Source organism: Psilocybe cubensis, chromosome 10 (genome assembly GCF_017499595.1).
Source record: "Psilocybe cubensis strain MGC-MH-2018 chromosome 10, whole genome shotgun sequence".
Taxonomy (NCBI): domain Eukaryota; kingdom Fungi; phylum Basidiomycota; class Agaricomycetes; order Agaricales; family Agrocybaceae; genus Psilocybe; species Psilocybe cubensis.
The window spans coordinates 1,776,233-1,797,876 of NC_063008.1; the positions used below are offsets into that span (position 1 = coordinate 1,776,233).

At 45.6% G+C, this 21,644-nt stretch overlaps 6 protein-coding genes across 6 annotated transcripts; 2 read left to right on the plus strand and 4 right to left on the minus strand.

Annotated features, from left to right (window-relative positions):
* Positions 1-243: 243 nt before the first annotated feature.
* JR316_0010822 (uncharacterized protein) lies at positions 244-3,667 on the minus strand (the record flags this gene model as incomplete). The annotated part of the gene is made up of 11 exons (XM_047896486.1): positions 244-287; positions 349-1,208; positions 1,264-1,392; positions 1,452-1,786; positions 1,839-2,298; positions 2,363-2,627; positions 2,707-2,836; positions 2,891-2,915; positions 2,984-3,459; positions 3,517-3,538; positions 3,609-3,667. The coding sequence occupies 11 exons, from the start codon at positions 3,665-3,667 to the stop codon at positions 244-246; spliced, it is 2,805 nt and encodes a 934-aa protein (XP_047744531.1).
* A 1,528-nt stretch (positions 3,668-5,195) lies between these two features.
* On the minus strand, positions 5,196-5,927 carry JR316_0010823 (Non-histone chromosomal protein 6; the record flags this gene model as incomplete). The annotated part of the gene is made up of 5 exons (XM_047896487.1): positions 5,196-5,240; positions 5,299-5,361; positions 5,417-5,475; positions 5,535-5,679; positions 5,901-5,927. 5 exons carry the CDS (start codon positions 5,925-5,927, stop codon positions 5,196-5,198), a joined length of 339 nt encoding a protein of 112 aa, XP_047744532.1.
* Positions 5,928-7,342: 1,415 nt separating this feature from the next.
* On the minus strand, positions 7,343-12,449 carry JR316_0010824 (DNA excision repair protein ERCC-6-like 2; the record flags this gene model as incomplete). Its single annotated transcript, XM_047896488.1, has 23 exons — positions 7,343-7,445; positions 7,507-7,587; positions 7,648-7,847; positions 7,924-8,057; positions 8,114-8,159; positions 8,224-8,358; positions 8,424-8,526; positions 8,606-8,746; positions 8,820-8,850; positions 8,909-9,010; positions 9,068-9,160; positions 9,222-9,269; positions 9,332-9,443; positions 10,142-10,542; positions 10,603-10,687; positions 10,748-10,915; positions 11,070-11,270; positions 11,326-11,429; positions 11,478-11,573; positions 11,623-11,721; positions 11,779-11,961; positions 12,154-12,354; positions 12,386-12,449. The coding sequence occupies 23 exons, from the start codon at positions 12,447-12,449 to the stop codon at positions 7,343-7,345; spliced, it is 2,931 nt and encodes a 976-aa protein (XP_047744533.1).
* A 653-nt stretch (positions 12,450-13,102) lies between these two features.
* Positions 13,103-14,029, minus strand: JR316_0010825 (Ubiquitin-conjugating enzyme E2 15; the record flags this gene model as incomplete). Its single annotated transcript, XM_047896489.1, has 7 exons — positions 13,103-13,161; positions 13,220-13,316; positions 13,368-13,445; positions 13,508-13,542; positions 13,602-13,699; positions 13,754-13,880; positions 13,942-14,029. 7 exons carry the CDS (start codon positions 14,027-14,029, stop codon positions 13,103-13,105), a joined length of 582 nt encoding a protein of 193 aa, XP_047744534.1.
* An 835-nt stretch (positions 14,030-14,864) lies between these two features.
* Positions 14,865-19,120, plus strand: JR316_0010826 (DNA-directed RNA polymerase III subunit; the record flags this gene model as incomplete). The annotated part of the gene is made up of 15 exons (XM_047896490.1): positions 14,865-14,957; positions 15,007-15,548; positions 15,601-16,083; positions 16,139-16,620; positions 16,687-16,958; positions 17,019-17,459; positions 17,515-17,594; positions 17,664-18,076; positions 18,149-18,222; positions 18,285-18,338; positions 18,388-18,513; positions 18,566-18,572; positions 18,641-18,677; positions 18,739-19,012; positions 19,073-19,120. 15 exons carry the CDS (start codon positions 14,865-14,867, stop codon positions 19,118-19,120), a joined length of 3,426 nt encoding a protein of 1,141 aa, XP_047744535.1.
* A 1,731-nt stretch (positions 19,121-20,851) lies between these two features.
* On the plus strand, positions 20,852-21,503 carry JR316_0010827 (Ubiquitin-conjugating enzyme E2 7; the record flags this gene model as incomplete). Its single annotated transcript, XM_047896491.1, has 5 exons — positions 20,852-20,927; positions 21,021-21,047; positions 21,121-21,188; positions 21,280-21,286; positions 21,436-21,503. The coding sequence occupies 5 exons, from the start codon at positions 20,852-20,854 to the stop codon at positions 21,501-21,503; spliced, it is 246 nt and encodes an 81-aa protein (XP_047744536.1).
* Positions 21,504-21,644: the final 141 nt, after the last annotated feature.

Below are 21,644 nucleotides of genomic sequence, written 5' to 3' on the forward strand. Positions count from 1 at the left end.
AGAATGATGTAGGGTTATGTAAATTCTTTTATGTGATGTAAGGTCTAAAGGAAAAAATCAATATCAAGCCAAATGTGCTTTAAATGCATGGTCTCTACGGCACATCATCTTGCTGCCTGAATATATTGGAGTAGTAAGCGTATAACACGTCAACATCGAAAATCATTACTACAGGATCTGTTAGGTGATTCTCAAACAAGACGAATCGAAGACGTTGACAGGTCCTCCATTGCAACTCTTACTTCAAGAAATTTGGAGCCATTGACTCGCTTCAACAGGTTCGGTGACTGAGTAGGAATTCAAAGTCAGTGACATACAGGATGCACATAAACAGGAGTGATATCCTACCATGGACATTTAGATCGGTCCTATAGACGGTCATGACCCACTTCTCGTGCTTCATCTTGTCATACCATCCTTGACCAAGTTTCCAAGAAATCTCGCCCTTGTTGAAGTCTACGCTCTCTTGACTCAACAGAATTTGTACCTGAACATTTAGAAGCTCCTTATGGCCTTCGATGATGGATGAGATATTCTCCTCGAAAAAATCAGCATCAACATGAGACGTCGGTTTGAAAAACAGGAGGGAAACAATTTTTGAGAAGTTTGAGATAAGCTCTCTCCACATGTAAATCCTGAAATCTCGTTCAAGGTTGAACGGTTTGATTTTTGATTTAAAGGTCTTGACATCTGGAAGCGTGGGGTAATCTGAAGGCAGAAAGACTGGAAACGGAAGTGCCTGTCTCGTTTCGGCCAACATGACTTGGAGATCTGCTTGCCAAGCTTTGAGGTGAACCTTTCGAGGTCGGGACATCCGTTTTCTAGCCTCAGAACTCAGAACTGGAGTAGTCCCTTCATAAGGTAGAACGTCTGTAATGAGAGTATCTGAGATAACGGACTGTAAGAAATCTCCGATCCAATGGGACGGGAATCCAACGCGGTGTAGGTGCACAAGTACGTTCAGGTAAGAACCGAGATTGGCTGGGAGATAGATACGCATGGGTGCGTGCACTGGCCTAGCGTTACAGAGTATACATAAAAGCAAATGAGCCAACCAGGCATGGAGTTCTTGTTTGGAGGCCAATTCATCCAATTTACGAGGAAGAGGGAGATTCTGCAGTGCGATGTCGTCAAAGATAAAACGAGAGGGATTTAAAATAGCGCAACCGAGGAAGCGCGGCAGGTCTTGCGCATTTAAAAGTGTATAGCTATGGGTTACCAGTGGATTTAGTCCCATGAATACTAGAAAATTATCAACCTTACTTGTAACAAAAGTCGCCAATCGAAGTGAAAGCGCCGGGATTGACCATGCAATTCGACATTACTAACTCATTGGTTTCAACATACGGTACCAAATGTACTGCAGTGTTCAAAACTCCGTGTGTGTAATCCCTGTTACCACGCAAAAGCATGAATCTATGAGTCTTTCAATAGGACTAAGATAGACGTACGGGACATTGCTTAAAAACATGCGCGAGTAGCATTGTGGAAAATCGTTTGGGCGAACGCCCAGATCCCCGTTCAGAAGCTTTGGCAGGCCTGTTATCACGTCTCCAACGATGATTTCTACTTTAATTGCTCCCTCTAATTCCAACATTGCGTCGGCGACGAGGTCAAAAAATCCGCTTGAAGCGACAAATCCACAGCAGCCATTCGACGAAGGTGTGTGAGTCCCTTTAATCTCCTTGGTAAAATTGGCCAATGACGGCAAGATCTCGTAGGGGTGAGAGGGTTCCTGTGGGTAACCATCTTCAAACCCGCGATTTGGGCTTCCGGTCCTGCGGTCCTAGAAAATCATGACTCCAGTCATCATCATCAGGGAAGAAAATGGTACTCACAAACATGGTAGGATTTGGGATCCAAGTCTGTTCCACTTCAACTTGAGCTGCCCTAAACTGTGTCTTTTTAGCTCCACGGAATCCTTTGACGAGTTTGTCTAATGCAGTATGCCGCGATAGCAACGTTTTGGGAGGAAGAAGAATTGCGACCCGATCATAAATGTCCAACTCGGCATCAGGATCTGTGTAAATATCCGCCTTTGAAGCTTTATTTCCGGCAAGTAACTTCTTCATCGGGTCCAGCGGTACCTCGCTTCTCATTCTGTGGAACAATTTCTCTCTTGTGGGATTTCTCTGCAGCATCAGTGCGGTGGACTTTTTGAGGGGTGAGGACCACATCTGGAGGATATCAACGACAGCGGAGATGCTCCCTGGATTCAGGTAAAGACCTAGACATTTCAATAGGTTTCCCGTCCCTCCTTTTAAATCTTCTACGAGAGATTTGCAAGTGTCCATAATTCTGCAACGACGACATGAGCCGAATGTACAATGAGGATAGGAGTACAAAATCACATCTGACTCACATTTGACAGCAATAATCAGGCATAATAATTGATATATAGAGATAAAGTAGTGTTGAATGGAGCTCGTCCACGCTGGTTTGGTCGTTCTTGGTACGTGCCACTAATATTTTGTCGAGTAAAGCAAAAATAACGATGACTCTAGCAAGTGTAGCAGGGTGGATGTCAACGAGCGTCATATGAACGGAAAGTCGGTCTGTTTCATTCTTCCGTCGCAGTTTTTTGGCCATATCACCAAGGTGAATCATAGTCCCGAAGACATGGCGTCCTACATATGTGTAAAATTAGAAAGAAGTAATCAAACGAATAAATGTTATAAAAAAACAGTACGAAAACGGACGACTGACCATCACCAGAACCTCCGAAGAGGAACGTCCAACGGCGCTGATGTGCATATTTAGCTGTGTCAAGACAGTATGGATCATCTGAAGATCCGTTCAGTCCGTTCATCAAAGATCGGACAGCATCATGGCCGATCTACCAGGAAATGAACGAGTTAATCAAAAGGAGGCAGTGAGGTCAAAGACTTACTCTAAAGTACTCCATTGTTGGATCACTAAAGATGTAAAGAGTATTTACTTAGTAGCGAAAACAGGAAAGAAAAGCAAAAAAATTCAAGCTTACGGGGACAATTTAAGTATTGGGATCGCCCTCAGACGCATTGCAGCCGATGCATTGAGCCGATTGCACTCCTCAGCTGTATGCGTCGCACAAGAGTCTCTGAGACCTCGCCACTGGCTCCAAGCTGCATTCAAATCTTTAATCTTAGCATCACCACCTTCTTCCCTCTTCAAAGCCGCAAAATGGTCAATGTCCACATCCATATCTGCGTCTGGACCCGACAGATGAACGTCGTGCAGCGACGAGACCTTGCAGGCGACGGCGTTCGTGCTGGCCTTTGCGAAACGCGTCGCGAGTTTCATGGCCATCGGATCCGACGCGATGGGTGTAGATGGCTTCCCATCTATCGGATTTTGTGCCCTCAGGCGCGTCCAGGACTCGCGAATGGCCGCGATGGATTCTTGGTACTGGCCGAGTTCATACAGCACGGCGCTTAGATTGGATGGATATTTCGGTTCGTTGAGCCCTTTTCTCGTCGCCTTCACGTACATGTAAGTATCATCATGGCATAATATCAGTATCTGTACAACTCTGACCTCTTGATAGCATCGTTTGGCGCTAAAAAAACACGGAAAACGAAAACAGTTGTACTTTCAAGCCTATCGATGCATGCTAAAACAGAACTTACTCGAAATGTTTCCCAGCCTTGTAATGTTTACTCCCTTCTTCATTGGCTAATTCAGCCATACTCTAACTGAGAAATAGGCGTCGAAGGAAGGAAGAAAAAAAGACCTATAGTCTTTTTGAACCTGATTGCATTTTTACATAAAAGAAGGCCAACTTTTTAACACGATGCCCCCCCTGACGGAGTTCTATTATGGTGTACATCACGTGGTGTATTTCACGCGTCGCGCCTCTACCTGTCAAAGGTAGACGCGTCAGTCTGGCGGAGTATGACAAAAGTCCGTGTAACTGCGCAAAATTAACCATTTTTTGGAAGCTCTTTATATAAAAATATCAGGTATAAAGAAAGCTGCGCCATCACGAAATTCTCTTAACATTTAAAGCCTGGCATAATTGCGCGACGAAGGACGATGGCCGCTATACTTAGTCACATCCTGAAGCTGAATTTTCGCAGGGAGAATGTCCAGTAAAGTCGCTAATAGAGAGGCTTGGAGCAGGAATCATTTGATACATCAGCGGCAGAAATGTAGGGAGCAAATAGGCTTGTTTGCAGTTTTGATGAATTTGAATGATGCTAATGCATCAATAATTTTTTTAGAATTATGTACAAGGGAACCGAATTGCTTTCGATCCAAAGCTATGCGTGTGTGTGTGCAACCAAAATGTCCTGGTGTCCTGGCGAAGCGAAGAACGATTAATTTGCTATGCCAGTACCTGGCATGCTCTAGGTAGAATCTTGCCGCATCACAAACGTCGGCAGGTCTTGCTGGTAAGTTCGCACGGGGTGACGATCAAAACACTGGTGGATCACGTGTGCTTAAGCATTTTGGGTCCCCACCAGTACAAAGGGGAGCAAGCTCCCCAATAATCGGATGGCATGGCATATCAAAGATATCCATACAGTGGACATGGCACATTGCATGCAACAGTGATCCTATATCGCTGAGTTCTCAGGTATTGCGTTGGACAGGAAGTTCTAGAGGCCGTGCTTTGTCACTGCAAAACTAATGAGCTATGATTCCTCAGGGCGCACCAAGCCGTTCACCGAGTCACCGACGGAGACAACAACAATTTGCACCGCCACTGATAGTGATAGCGAAGCACATATCTCCTTCAATCACCGACAGAACCACGGATCGAACAATGATGGTAAGAATGTCGGGATATCAATTCCATCATTCCATAGAGTCCGGCGTCCGTTCAATCAACATAGTCACCTGGATTACAACACAAGCCTAACGCCGACATACATGTCGGAATCTCATACGAACAGTACATCAAACTGGCAAAAAAAGAAGAAAAAAAGGAACCCGAATGTAGAGCGATATAATTATTATACAATCGTACACACAAACAGAAGAGAAAAGAGTGACCAAAGAGCAAGGGGGGTAAGTGTAAGAATAAAAAAGAGAAGTAAGAACCACAATATTGTCAACGAGTATATGACGCGAAAGTCGAAGATGTACGCGTATGAGGGGGGTTTATAGGTGACATTGAAGCGAAAGGTTAAAGGAATCACGAAGGTGCACGCGATAAAGAAGAGAACGCTACGTGCACGCGGTGACATTATTTGGCTAGACGAAAGTATCCTTTACTCTTCGTCGTCGTCGTCATCACCGCTTCCTTTCTGTTTGTTCTAATAAAAAGGAAAGAATGTGAGCACATGTATGGACCTAAGGGTGATGAATACGAACATCGTAAGCGGCCTTTTCATCATCAGCTCTCTCCTTATCACGAGCTGCCTGGTCAATGTATGGCTGAGAGCAGAGTCAGTACAGTGAGATAAGCGCAAAGATAAACAGAACAACAGACCTTCTTCTCGGCGTCATCGAGCTCCTTCCACTTGGCTCCTAGAAGCTTGCCAACCTCGCCTATATAAGCAGGCACAGTAAGCGCATGTTCAACTTGAACCAAACAAGACGTCACATACCGAAACCAGCATCTGGGTTCTCAGACTTGATTCTCTCGCGCCAGTCCTGGCTGAAGAACATGTACGCTGAGAGAGCACGCTTCGGTGCCTTGGGGTCCTTCTTGGTCTTGCGCGAAGGCTTCTCCGCCTTCTCTGCGGCCTTGCGCTACGAAAGAGGGTGTTTGGTCAGCATACATACGTGAGACATTGCTTGACGACGTCAACGACGACGACGGCGCATATACGCATGCGAACCACACGCCCCGAAAGCGCAGAGTAGATATGAGGTGCGCATATGCGCATACAAGGCACCAGGCGTGCCGAATGGGCAGGCCCGGATACCTCCCCTCAAGCCCTGACGTGTAAAATTGAACCAGGAGCACTCACTTTGGGTTTGGTGGCTTCCTTGGGCATCTAGATGGGCGGCGACACGTTAGAATGCATTTTACGAGCAGATTTGAGGGAAAGATGAGGCAAAAGTAGTGAAAAGGGAGATCGGTGCATGTTTTGGATGGTTGAAGATGACAACGACGAGCAGAGAGTCGTGAGAAGGGCAAACAGCGCGTAAATGTACTTGTTTTGTAGGTGACGATGAGCTGAGAGGCCCGTTGAAGAGAAGGCGCGACGCGCCATTAGGGGTCGGGCCAAACAAACAAAGCGTAGTTGGCGTACAGCACAGGTGCGGCGAGTGCTGTCGACAGCGATGGAAGGGGTTGGACGACGACGACGGGGAAAAGAAGGTGGATATATGCGCTACAATGTGCGCGCAGAAGAGGGAATAATAAAGCGCAAAATAAAGAAACTCACTGTTATGTGTTGAAAAATAAGAAATATGTGGGAGGGAGTGCTGCACTGATACTGCGCTGGCTGGCTGGCTGGGCTAAGGCTGGGGAAACAACACTGAGCTGCCCCTCAGTACAAGAGCATATCAGGTGTGAATTTTCCCGGCAAGTTCCGTGTGCACGGACAACAATCAACAAGCGGCCCGTGACCGGCCGCCATCATTCCACCCGAGTCCTGCCTTGTGTTTCTCTTGTTTTCCAGCTTGTCCATATTCGCTCGAATGCTGCGTGTTTCACGACTCTGTGCTAGCCTGCCTGCAAGCCCTCCGCTGCTCAGAGATTAGGCAAAATAATGCTGGGCCACTGCTTCAACGCCCTGTCAGCTTGTCATCGGCTCCTTAAGCCCTCTACCCAGGCCGCTATTAATAAGCCCACCATTCAAATCCTGACACGGCTCCATCCTCTGCACCCAACAAAGCAGACAAACCAGTCTCCATACCAAACATGGTCTCATTTTTCGTCTCGGCGAAACCACATCATTCTCTTATCTTTAGCGCCCGCATTTGTCCTCCAACTAGAGTAGTTTTGCGTCAGCAAATAACCCTGCCAACTGGCATGACCCACGAATGCCTGGGGCTAATGTATCACCCCTTGCATTTCCCAACAAATGTCGCGTAAATCCCATCATGAAACCAGTACTTCAAACACTCTGACTGCATCCACACAGTCTCCTGCACTGGAGATCAGTAGGGATCAGCAGTGCACATCCAGTGCCGAGATATAAATAGTACCCCATCAGGCTTCGAAAGCCAACGCAGTACGCCACGAGGTCATCCCGCTCACTGTCATTACCCGATCCCGAAACGGCATTCAGACCGTGAGGACCGACAAACAAGGCGGCCCGCTGGAGTTTGCCGGCTGTTGTCTTCAACGTTCTCTACACCGACGACAAGTAGATTATACAAATGATAAAAGATACAACACTACCGTACAAAGTTACACTAGGTGGCCAGTGAAAATGGATGGACATAGATATGGCGAAAAATATCAATCTGACGAGGAACCGGCTGCTCTCTTCTTTGCCACCTCCTCAGCTGCCTGATCAACAAGTCGAAGGACCTCGAGTTGCTCTTCCGGACACATCGCAACACTGTACCAATAATGAGATTCTCCACAAACATATTATATGTAATATGACATGAAATACGTACAACTTCTGCGCAAAGTCGTAAATGTCTGCTTCGCAATTTATCGCGCCCGAATCGACGAGCGCCTCACGTCTCATCTCAAGCCTAGACAACGCAAAAAATCAGCGAGAAAGAATTATCCAGCAGTCGACAGAAGATGCGTACTGGGATGGGACAGGCACAGTGGTCTTTTTACGGTTTTTCCCCCTATTAGGGGGTGGCCATACGGCAGCAGGCTTGGGTTTCTCTTTCTCTTTTGAGATCCCCTCATCCTTCTGTTTACCTTTACGTTTCCCGTATTTGCTCCCAGATGCTGCTGATCCCGCCTTTGCCGCCTTTGCTTCGCGCCTCTTCTTCTTTAGGTTCTGGTGAAAGCAAACGACGTTCATTTGGAGCCGGGGAGGGGTATATAAGGTAAAGAAAGAGATCTGGTAGACGCACCTCTATGCTTATTTTAAGCTGCATAGCCTGTACATGGCTCGGCTCGAGGATTTTGTCGTTGTGGTGAATGTATCGGACCCCAATTTGTTTGATTGTTTCGTCAATTGTATTGGAGCCTTTCTTGGGTTGGGGAACTATAGCAGCACCGAAAGCGTTAGATAAGTCGCCCTTAGAAAAGAATAATACCCACCTGAGTCGTCGAAGAGTAGAGAACCCAATCCCTTCAAGGAGTCCTTCTACAAAATTAGTACAGTATAGTTAGCAGTCCTGAACGTCTATTATATCAGTGTCAAGACTTACCTTATCCTCCTTGAGAAATACCGCTTCTTCCTCGTTGACGTGCGCCAGCTCATTGCTGCTCTTTATCTTCTTCCCCGTCTGTTTCTCCATGTTCGCAAGCGCCCAATCAAGCTCTGCAATATGTGCCTTTTCAATCTAAACAGAGTGCACCAAACATCAATACGAAGTAATAGAGGCAGGGATTATAAAAGGCCACATACCACATGCTTCGTCGCCACAGCTCCTTCATGCAGTTTGAATATATTCTCCAACCCAAACAACTCCCCCTTCTTCGCATTATCTCCCTGAACACCCTCAAAGTACCTGGTATACAACAGCCCATCAGCACTCAATTCCATAAAATTGTCATACCCAGGATTTTGATCCTGCCGCAAACACACACCTCGTCTGGATGCTCGCGTTGTACCCAATCGCCATTTGCTGCTGCTTGTAGATCTGCCGCGCGTAGATGAGCTCTTCGACAGAGCCGGCGGCGAGGAGGCGGTATACGGTCACGTCGCGCAGTTGGCCGATGCGGAAGGCTCTGTGAAGCATAGGAGAAATTGATATTGGCTTTCTGGTTCTTCGACGATGGAGGGGAGAGTGGAATTACGAACCTGTCCATTGCTTGTAGATCGAGTGCAGGGTCTATAGGTTAAATTTGATTAGACACCATGGTGCAACTCGCTAAGAGGAGAATACGTACTCCAATTTGGGTCTTGGGGGGACGTTTGTGGCGTTAGTACACCGGGAAATGGAGGTAGACCATAGTACAGAAGCTCACCAAACACAACAACCTTGTTAGCACCTGCGGAACGATGTTAGAATTACTACAATATGGCATAGATTGATAGGTGTTTAATACCTGTGAGATTCAGGCCGGTCCCTCCAGCAGCAGTCGAGATTAAAAATAAGAAAATATCAGGATCCTTGTTAAATTTGTCAACGAGTCCCATCCCTATCAAATGAAGTAAGAATATTGCGATATGGAAGAACTGAATCCACAAAATCAAACGTACGTAGCTCCTGCTTGGTGCTCCCATCCAACTTCAAATACGTGTATCGCACTGCGTTTGAGATCAGTACGATAACTTTGATAATACTAGAAAATCAGGAGCAATAAACGCACATTTTGCTTTCAGATAATCTTCGACGATGTTGAGCAGCTTCACAGACTTGGTAAATACCAACACTTTGTTCGTTTTATCTTTCCGCCACTCGTTAAGTAGGGTATCAAGAACCTTCAATGAAGCAAATGTAAATAGACGAAGGATGATTCGATGCACATTAGCAGGAAAGCGTACCGCCCATTTCCCACAAGTTTCAGTTCTCATCGCCGTCAGAGAGTACGTCGGGATACTACCATCATCCGAAGGGAAAGCCATACGTGCTATCTCTCGACATGCCTCTGTCTACATATAGTTGATCTTTTGTTCAAAATTCAAATAGTAGAGCTGGGATTGGGAATGGACGTTACCGTTTCTTTGCTATCATTGGGCACTGTTAACACAAGAGGCAAAAAGGGTCTAGTCAGTTTAAGTCCCTGTAGTGACATTTCGCCTGCGCTTTAGCACCGACACTTACTGGGCAGGATTAATGCCAAGTGGTTTGACATTTTGATCAGGATAGACATGAACCTGAATACGTCGGCAGCGACGAAGGGATAATGACAGTTCTTTCGTCTACGTATAAAGTGTATTGTCAGCAAATTGATGAACCGGATTCAAGTGATACTGACGAATTTCGGGAGCCACATGAACATAACTCATCGCGCTTGATTAGGTTTTGCACTGCTGGAGTCGACAAAATGTTTTTGTATGCTCTGGCTTGCATTCGCGTCAGAGGACAAAACACCACCTGGTCGGTCTTCGTCGGCAGCTAATGATACCAACATCAATGAATACATGCATAAAGACTCATCGGAGGATGATGCACATACTTGATCTTTTATAATATCCTTAGTCCTCCGCAAGAAGAACTCGGGGAGCAATTTATCCCTTAAAACGGCAGCCACCGCACTTCCAATAACCTGTTCGTCTTCGGTCGCAGTGGCAGACTGCGCTTTCACCAGCGGGGTGGTCACGTAATGCTTCCACTGCTTCAACGTGCCCACCTCGCCTGGATTGGTCCAGTCTAGGAGAGCCCAGAACTCATTGTAGTTGTTCTGAATCGCGGTTCCTGTAAGTCCGTACCGCAGCGGGGTTAGAAATCTGGAACAGGAGGTGGAAAGTTGGGTGTTCTTGTCTTTCAGGCGGTGCGCTTCGTCAATGATGATGCATGTGAAGGCGAGGTCGTAGAGTTCTTCGATATCTCTGCTGGCAATCTCGAAGCTTGTTACAACTGGATAGTGAAATGCAATCAATAACAAAATCAATCCACAAGAGGGACAAATGCACTTACGGACGTCCAGGCGTCCGAGCTTGAAGTCTTTGAGAACATCCGCGCGTTTAGGTCCCATATACAGGCCAACTTCGAAGTAACCCCACTTGAAAAATAAAGTGTAAGAGTCTAGAGTCTTGAGCTAAGGACAATATCTGTGGCTCACCTTCCGAAATTCTTGTTCCCAGTTCCCCGTAACAGAGCTGGGAGCGATAATGATGCACGTAGGCCATTTTTTGTCTGCCTTGGGCATATGTTTGCGCCAATCTTTATTATCTTGCAGCCGGGAGACATATTGTTTACGTCGATGTTTGTCCGTTGAAAATCCAGTTTTCTTCATGATAGCAGACAAAAATGAGATGGTTTGGATTGTTTTACCTAGTAAGTTCGTCAATGATTGTCTGTATTTTAATTACTGCAGGAAAAACGAACCCTGAAAAATAAACATCAGAAATGAAGACTGGAATTACATTGTTGAAGCTACTTACCAAACCCATATCGTCTCCCAAAAGACCTCCTTTCCCTGCTGCGTATTGCCGGTAGAGGAATTGTACGCCTTCCCTTTGATATTCTCGCAAAAAAGGGTTGAGCGTCGATGGTATCTTGGCGGTCTTTTGTTCATCTAGGTAATAAGACGCCAACTGCTGTCCTGGTTGCAATACAAATCCAGGCCTTCTCGATAGCGCTTTCTACGATAATATCAGACCATATTAAGAAGACGCGAAACAGAATATTCAGACTTACTGGTTTTGAGATTGGTTGAGGTTCGGATTCGGATTCAGATTCAGATTCAGTTACTGAGTCTGATTCTTGGGTACTGGCTTGAGGGCGCTTTCCTCGTGCTACAGCTGAGAGCATATAAGTAAGCCATAGGAGAGCAAAAGAGACCTACTTACCAGACAAATAGTGAGACGCTTTCGTAGCTTTGGGAGGAACCTGGGACGCAGCTTCTGCATCGGACTCGGATTCAGTCACCGAATCAGGCTCATATCCTGGCACAGAGTAAGTAGCAATAAAAAGGTGGGGAAGACACTGTTGCACCTTCAGTAGTCGTTTGTTTGTGAACAGGCGCCGATATGCGAGCACTCTGGTTCGCTTGAGATGTCTGAATCGAAGAACCTTCCGCACAAGATTCAGATTCTAAAGTAAGGGTAACAGACGTCAGATATAGTACCATTTTCAAGGGTGATGGCGTACCCGTGACAGAGTCTGTTCTGTTGTCTCGTTCTAACTCCTTCTTCAATGACCTTGCGGACAGGTTGAGAAAGCCAATGGGGTCCGATGTCTTCGACTCATCAGAGTATTTAGAATGATCTGAGGACTCTTCGTCTAGCTCTTGTTCATCCTCCTCGTCATCTTCGAAGATCACCAGCAGTTCCTCTACACAGTGATGCCATCGTTGAAAAACATTACAGAAAGCTTAAGAATGGGACAGAGCAAACCAAAATATTTCTGTAGAGGGTTGTGGGACATTAAGTTCCTCTTCTTCGATGTTGAAGCAACTGACGTTCAAAAAAATACACTTAAGCCACGGTGCTAAACAAACGAGAGCTGAAATAGACCAGAATTTACTTTTTCTTTCGTGTACATTGGGTATAAATTCTTCTTCTTCATCAGATTCGATATTCTTCGTAGCCTTCCGCCTCTTCTGGGGAAGTGTGCTAGAAGAAGATTTTCTTGTCCTCTTCTTCGGCTTTGCCGGTGTTGGTATGTAAGGACCTGACTTGAAATCAGAATCGGAGTCGTCCTCTGTTTGAAATATACTGAGTGTTACTGCAAGGAGAGAACAGAAATTCAAACAGACCGAGTGGTGCAGGAATGGAGTCCAAAAGGCCTGATTCTATATTCAGTGCTGCCCAGAAGACCATACCATAATAAGGCACCAACGTTTGCTATACACATCCTTCTTTGGGGGGACCATGGGTTCCTTCCTGGTAGTTCAGGGACTTGCTATTTAAGACATTGTTTGAAATATTTCGGTATATCGAAAGAGTCACCTTCAATCTGGTGTATGTCGCGTCGCGTCAGTGTTCACGTTCAAACAGTAGAAGGCACCGTGATTAAAGTGACTCACAGTTCTTGAGTTATTGCAGGACAGTGCTTTACCGGTACCAGCCACACCTTACGCGAAAGTGTGTTACAACAGAGCTCTGTTCTCAGTGGAAGAAAGAGGACAGAAGAAAGTGGGGGTCTGAGACGATGAGGGTAGAAAGCAGAGGAGTCAAGAGAGTTGTTCATTGTGTTCTAAAAGTAGCGAGGGAACCCATTAAAATCTTCCCACGACCCAATCCGGAGGGAAGCGGGATTGTGGCTGTACATCTCATGGCCTTAATTGGGTACTATATTGGGCGAGCTATCAGCCTTTAAATAAAACCGAGTCTCCTCACAGTACGACGGAACTTGAAGCAGGGAAATACACTGCAGATAATCAGAAGAAGGGGATATTAGAGTGGTGTTTGAAGTATTTAATAATTTCAACTACGACAGCGATAAGACAACAGAGATGGAATACGCGGCAAAGCTACTCGAAGGCTTTCTCTGCACTCTTTCGCACCAGTCTTCGAACTTCCTTTTTATACGCTATCGCAACAGAGAAGGATTAGGAATACATAATTTATCCCAATGGAAACAGACAAACCTGCAGGATTTGTTCGAATCTGTTTGGCGACGTCGACGTTGGCAGGACTGTCAAGATTAGGTGTGTCCGATGAAAGGAGGGAGATAACGCTAACGAGCTAAGGACGGTAGGTTATAATCGGTAATAAAGGAGCAGTAGCAATACACACAATGGACTCTGCAGTGTGAACGGGCATCCATCGCTCCCCAGCATCTTCATATCCGTACTGATCCTCACCAGGTGCGTGCTGTTGATGGTGCAAAGATCGTTAGAAAAGACTTTGGAAACTAGATTGACGAGGAGTCTCACAAGAATCGATATACACACAGTACCGTCCTTGTAAACTGTGAGAAAATTCTGTGAGTCAGCATATCGCACTGCGAGTCAAAGATACAAGACACACTGTTTGGGTGATGCATTTCGGTAATGAATTGCATCTTGGGAGGAAGCAAAGGAAATTCTGGCGGGAAAGACAGGCGAGCTTCCAAAAATCCTCCTTCACTGGAGAGGATAATGAGCTTCGCGAAGAAGTGGATGTCGCGGCTTTGCACATACTAGAGGGTATCAGGAGGCCTAGTATGGGAAAGAGTCAGTTTCCAGGAGAGGAGAGCACAATGTCGTATTTGAACATACCCGATAATCAATACCTTCCACTCATAATAGTTGTCTTCCTCGAAGAGTCCTGGTTTCATATCGAAGGAATCAGCCTAGAGTGGAGATCAGATACAAGGATTCAGACTAACCTACTGAGAAACCCGAGTCTGGTTGTTTCCTGAGGGCCTCGAATTGCCTCGCCAAAAGCATAGTGGTTGAAGCTGATGATTTAGACATCGTTCAAGAACTGGCGTAGCGTATGTGATAGTAGATCAAGTTAGAGCAGACAATGGCTCAGCCCCTTCAGAGGGTCATTATATAACACAGGCATCACGGCACGCACGTGACATTCCAGGGGCAGTGTGCGCCCAACTTTTTTTGTTGATCTTTATTCGTATGTTGAACGATGACTGTCAGAGAGAAATATCATTGCATGGTTTATTCAGTCAGATAGCCAGAAGAAACAGCCTTTAAACATTTATAGAGCTTTGTCACATACAATTTGGTTGGTGATTCAGTTTTGGGGATATTTGCAGTGTTGGGGATGGGGAATAAAAGATTTTCTTTCTGGATATCTTCTTAAGTGTACTTACGCTTGTGTTTAAGTATGAGTCAATCATGAAAATGTACATCTAACTCTTTTTTTCAATGTATTTGAAACCGATGAACAATATGGATCATCATGATGGGGGGTTTGAGAAATCGTTGCCTTAACATCACGAGCATATATTTAGCCTTTCAGTCCCCTCAAACTAATATTTCTCTACGATAAAGGTGATTTCTACCAGAGAAAACGCGGTTTTACCTGCTATGCAAAATGCGCGCTGCCCATAATTGACGCGACTCAAGTCACGGGATACGTGAACTACACCACGTGCATGATAAACTAGGAAATTTCTGCTTCAGACAAGACCCAGGAGTCAGATCCACCGCGACCAAGTTGTACATTCCACCTTTGTTCACCCCATATTTTTTCTTATACCCCTGATATATACCTTTTGGAATCTCACAAAGCTTATCTGTATCAGTCGTCATTTGACAACGACTGCTCTGACTTCGCTGGACTACCATAATGGTGCAACAGGATGAAGAATCTGAATGGGATCAGCTCAATCGAACCAACTGGAAGGGCCTTGGACTGACAGATCCAATAAAAAACATCGAGGTATGGCCTTTTGAAGTTTTGAAACCAAACTCTAGACTTATTTTCCTAGGACAAATGGTTACTTTTGCCAGCCTTTCTCAAAGTGAAGGGTCTTGTGAAGCAACACATTGATTCGTTCAACTACTTTGTGGATACAGACATCAAGAATATCGTCAAGGCCAACAACAAAGTAACTTCCGACGTGGATCCACGATTCTGGCTGAAATACACTGACATCAATGTTGGTTTTCCCGACCGCAATGAAGAGAACGCGATTGACAAGAGAGTCACACCTAACGAATGCCGTCTCCGAGATATAACCTACAGCGCACCTATCGTTGTGACTATCCAATACACTCGTGGAAAGAACATCGTGCAGCGCAATGTCCACATCGGTCGACTACCTATCATGCTACGGAGCAATAAATGTGTCCTGACTGGACGATCAGAAGAGCAGCTAGCGCGAATGATCGAATGCCCGCTGGATCCTGGTGGCTACTTCGTTGTGAAGGGTACTGAAAAGGTTATTTTGGTTCAAGAGCAGTTGAGCAAAAATCGGATAATTGTGGAAATAGATAATGTCAAGGGAATCGTGCAGGCTTCCTGTACATCGTACGTCTTCAGGTATCATCCTGTCCTCCCCAATTTTCATGGTTTTTCTCAGGTCAACCCACGGAGGTCTGAAGTCCAAAACTTATGTTGCGACAAAGAAGGGCAAAATCTATCTTCGACACAACTCAATACACGAAGACGTTCCCATCGTAATTGCTCTCAAAGCTCTTGGTATTCAATCGGACAAAGAAATCCTTCTCCTCACAGCGGGAAATACCGACGCATACAAAAATATATTTGCTGCCAATCTCGAAGACGCAGCCAAACTCGGCGTATTTACGCGGCAACAAGCGCTTGAATACATTGGCACCCGTGTCAAGATCAATCGGCGTGTAATGGGACCTCGTAGACCCGCATGGGAGGAGGCACTGGAGGCACTGGCTACCATTGTGCTAGCACACGTTCCTGTCAAAGGCCTTGATTTCAGAGCGAAGGCAATTTTTGTCGCGACAATGACTCGTCGTGTTCTAATGGCCATGGAAGACGAAAAGATGGTTGACGATCGTGATTATGTTGGAAACAAGCGTTTAGAATTGTAAGTCTCATTTCACTTTTGATAGTCTTAGAAAACCCATTAATATAGGCGCCAGGGCCGGCCAGCTACTTGCTTTACTATTCGAAGATTTATTCAAGACATACAACTCCAACCTTAAAATTGCAATCGACAAAGTTCTCAAGAAACCTTCCCGTACAACCGAGTTTGATGCCTTCAACACAATGCGAATGCAAGGCGACCATCTTACCACTGGATTTGTTCGTGCCATTTCCACGGGTAATTGGTCCCTAAAACGATTTAAGATGGAGAGAGCTGGTGTGACGCATGTGCTTAGTCGTCTCAGTTTTATCGCCGCCCTTGGCATGATGACCCGTATATCGTCTCAATTCGAAAAGACGAGAAAGGTTAGCGGTCCTCGAGCACTTCAACCCAGTCAGTGGGGTGTTTTGTGTCCCAGTGACACCCCCGAAGGAGAAGCTTGCGGTCTCGTGAAGAACTTAGCTTTGATGACACACATCACGACTGATGTAGATGAAGAACCGATCATCCGTCTAGCATTCATGCTGGGCGTAGAAGGTATGCCTCGTGCCTCGTGTTGATGAGGTTCCCTTATCAAACTGAACCTCTTTTACATTTGAATAGATATATGCCTCACCACAGGCACAGAGATATACGGCCCTCACACCTTCGTTGTGAATGTAAACGGAACTATAATTGGTGTTACTCGCCAACCAACACGATTTGTCGCCCAGTTTAGAAAATTGCGAAGAGCGCGACGATGTAGCGAATTCATTAGCATATATATCAATAATCACCAGCGTGCCGTCCATATCGCTTGCGATGGTGGGCGTATATGTAGACCAGCTATTATTGTGGAGAATGGCAGACCGAGGGTGCGCTCGGAGCATATACGTGTAAGCAGCAACTTCTACGATTTTTTTAGCCTTGTCTCGTTTTGACATTGTCTCTTTTAGCTTCTTAAGCAAGGCAAGGCAATGTTCGAGGACTTTTTGCAGAAAGGTCTGGTTGAATACTTGGATGTTAACGAGGAAAACGACACCTACATTGCTCTCTACGAATCTGACATCAATCCCAATACCACTCATCTCGAGATTGAACCGTTTACCCTCCTTGGCGCCGTCGCTGGTCTAATTCCTTATCCCCATCATAATCAGTCACCTCGAAACACATACCAATGTGCCATGGGAAAACAAGCCATCGGCGCTATTGCCTACAACCAATTCAACCGTATCGACACCCTTCTCTACCTCTCTGTTTATCCGCAGCAGCCTATGGTTAAAACGAAAACCATCGAACTGGTCGGGTATGACAAACTTCCGGCCGGTCAAAATGCAACGGTCGCGGTCATGAGTTACTCTGGATATGATATCGAGGATGCTCTTATTTTGAATAAGGTACCGCTTTTTATTTTTATCTGTAAGGGCATATAATGATGGTTTATCGCCCCAGGCAAGCTTGGATCGTGGTTATGGTCGGTGTCAAGTGCTTCGCAAAAATGCGACTCTTGTTCGAAAATATCCTAACGGAACGTTAGTTGATCCTGTTCTTTCTTATCACCCCTATAACCTAAAAGCTTGGTACTCACTGTTTCTTTGTAGGTTTGACCGTCTGGCAGATGCTCCGCTCGACGAAACAGGTCAAATTGCCAAAAAATATGACATCATTCAAGCCGATGGGCTTGCTGGTGTCGGGGAACGAGTTGATCCAGGGGATGTTTATGTCAACAAACAATCGCCCTCGAATGCCACAGATCACGCGTTTACGGGGCAGGCTGCATCGGTTCCGTATAAGAACACGCCTTTGACGTACAAGTCTCCTGTGGCAGGGAACATCGACAAAGTTTTGATCACTGATACCGATAACGACCAAACTCTTATCAAAGTTCTTATCCGTCAAACGCGACGACCAGAGCTGGGAGACAAGTTCTCGTCGCGCCATGGACAAAAAGGTGTATGTGGTCTTATTGTTAACCAAGAGGATATGCCCTTCAATGATCAGGGTATCAATCCGGGTAATCATATCTCGCGTTTTTGACCCTCAATCTCCTCAGGTTTTGCTGATACTGTTGTGTCTTGCCTCACAGATACGATCATGAACCCTCACGGTTTCCCTTCTCGTATGACGGTTGGAAAAATGATCGAACTTCTCGCTGGCAAGGTACGCTGTTCGACCCGGGTTTTTGGAGTTGAGACTAACGTCCGAATGTCGGTTATCTATAGGCTGGTGTTTTGACCGGAAAATTGCAGTACGGTACCGCTTTTGGTGGATCCAAGGTATATTATACTATGTCAGCTGCAGAAAGTCTCCTGACTCAGGGTTTAGGTTGAGGATATGAGCCGACTCCTCATAGAGAATGGATTTAGCTACGCTGGGAAAGATATGCTTACTAGTGGCATTACCGGTGAACCTTTAGAAGCTTATGTATACTTCGGACCCATCTACTACCAAGTACGTGTCTATCTTACCGGTGTTTATTACCCTTACTGATGACCCTGTATAGAAACTGAGTAAGCCATCTTGAACGAACGCTCTAAAATGCCAACAATTACTGACCATCCTATGTTTCTATGTTTAGAACATATGGTTATGGACAAAATGCATGCTCGAGCTAGGTCAGTATTTCTGAATTGTTCCGTGTTCATGTATGTTAACATAAGCATCGTTTGTTATTAGAGGTCCACGTGCAACTCTTACTCGACAACCCACGGAAGGTCGATCCCGAGAGGGAGGGTTACGTCTAGGCGAGATGGAGCGTGACTGTCTCATCGGCTACGGTGCGACACAATTGCTACTTGAGCGGTTGATGATATCTTCGGATAAATTTGAGGTTAACGCATGTTCGGAGTGCGGGCTAATGGGGTACAACGGCTGGTGTACTTACTGCAAGAGCTCGAAAAAAATGGCCCAACTCACGATCCCATATGCTGCAAAACTGCTGTTCCAAGAGGTACGATGTTCGGCTTGCGGAATTTTAGGCAGCTTTAACCTTACTGAAACACTTTTTCAGTTGATGGCAATGAATGTTGTGCCCCGGCTGATACTCGACGATGCATGACCGCACTTCAAGATCTGACCTATGCCCCATAGATGCTGCTACCTTATCTATTTTCTATTCTCATCAGCCTCGTTCACTTGTAGATTATTACCACCATCATCTGTACAATTTGACATTGTCCAAAACTGACACGTTTTTACAATATCTTCCGACCTACCTACCGCCATCTGTTCTACGCATCGATATCGGTTACTCTCGCAGGTTTTACTACCCTCCTACTGGCTATACCCAAAAGGATACCGAATCTTGAATACCACTGGGGCTATTGGGGTCTTGAACCCATACTTTAGATTGCTGTCAGCATAGATGGGTCGCTTTGGTAAGAGTATCTTCGCTTTTGCGAACTTTGGCGTTTTGGTGCATACCTGCCGGTTAAGCATTGATCTCCTATTTGTGTAGGTCCTCCCCGTCGGCAAATGTTGGTCTAGATGTGCTCTATCTTTTGTGGAGTAATCATACAATTCAACATTTACGTCTTTAGGTCGAATCTCAAGGTGTTTTAGCTAGGATTGCAAGGCGTTCGGAACGGTGTTGCGAATGCACTGCGATGAAGATGGGAGACCCTCAGGCACTTCGGCTCTACCCACATGGATTGTCATCTCTCATCCTCAACCTAGGGAAACAGGATTTGATATGTGACACGCTACTCCGATTCCTACCCTCTCGTGGCTGACAATCGTATCGGAACTTTGCGACTCCATTTCTCAATCTGGCGTATCTCTAAACTCGTTTGAACGAAACCAAGTGCTGCGCCTGATGGGCTAAGCCAGTTCTAAATGTACCCTGGCCTCTCAACGTTGAAGAATCCTCCCGCGATTCAATGACTGTTGATAGAAATAACCTTGCTAGTTTGTCTTCCTCTGCTACACATATTGTTCATGACTTTGTATTCAATCTAGCTTGTAGAGTCTACATTCAATTGAGAATCTATATCTGAACTCTTGGCGTTTGTGGTAGTGAATATACACCACCGGAAGCCTGGCTGTTCTAAAATATCTGTTTGATCATGAGTAAACGATGTAGTCACGCCTTGATTTACCTTTTGCACTTAGAATGACAGTAAGTCTTGACATGCTTGTGCACAAGACATGTCCCGGCTTTCATTCTGTATAACCATGTCGACTGTTTAGACCAATGGACGTTGTGTAAGTTTCTACCCATAATGGACTTGGAAATTGGAATAACCTTCCCCCTTTATGTCGTCGTGTCGTAGGATACAAAATAAACAAATCATTGACAGGCCGGTAATCAGCACATAGTTAGAAATCGTGTAATAAAACATATCGAAGGAGAAAGATCCATCTTCTCAAAGCGTGAGCGCTCAAGGTGCTTTTACAATGCTGCTAACAAGATTGAAGAAATGTCCTCGCGTTCATAACGGAGGGCCGATGTGAGAAAAGCGTTCTGTTTGAACATGGAAAGCCACAAAAAGACATCATCCTGGTATGTTCCGAGACCCTAAATGTATGTTGCCAGAGAAAATATGCCGAAGGAAACAGTTGGTGTGAGCTCTAAGTCCAAGTGGCCGCACATCTCGCTCTTATCGGAGTCTATAAAAGCATCACTCAGCTATTTAGGGCTCTCGGCCAAGTAATTGATTCTTGATCACTCTCTTTCGCACACGTACGTACCCAATACTATACGGTGCTTACCTCTCAGTTATCCAGCAAATACAGCCACCGCCACTCACAGATCAGCAAACCACCGACTTCGGAGGCATAGCAATACAACATGGCAGGCAGGGACTCCAACAGCAAAACCGCACTTCGCCGTCTCATGACAGAATACAAGCAGCTGACTTCTGGAGGTCAATACTATTTCAGTTGCAGTTGAAGCTAAAGGATGAAACTCATCTAATGATTTCGTTTCTTATTGGTTGGCACAAATTCGGACTTTGTAGGCTCGCCAGATGGGATGTTTACTGCAGGTGCGTCTAGTGTACCCCTCTACAATCCGGCTTACCATGGCCCACAACTCAACATAATCCTCGTTTCTTCAAGGCCCGATCTCCGAGTCTGATTTCTTCACATGGGAGGCGCTGATTTGCGGTCCAAAAGATACACCTTTTGTACGTCAATGCACCTCTAAACTGCAGTTATCGCCATCCCCCTGACCTTCGATAACCGTCCATGTTCCACCTGGTACACATCTTCTAACAGGAAGGCGGTGTGTTTGCCGCAAAACTTACATTCGTATGTGTTAACTCTTCATTTCTTGATTTCCCATTCCTGCATCGTCTCCACATCATGTTGGAGCGTGTACGAGAAATCACTCCGAATTCTTGATATTCTAACCGGTGGTCTTTTCCCATACAGCCCGCCGACTACCCGCTGTCCCCGTTCAAGATGAAATTCGACCCGCCCTTATTCCACCCAAACAGTGAGAATCAGCTGCTTCGAATATGGATAAGTCAACGTTTAATCTAACGGGCATCCCTCTGCGCCCCTTTTTCTTTCTAGTCTACCCTGACGGAAATGTCTGCATATCAATTCTTCATACGCCCGGAGACGATCCCACGATGTAC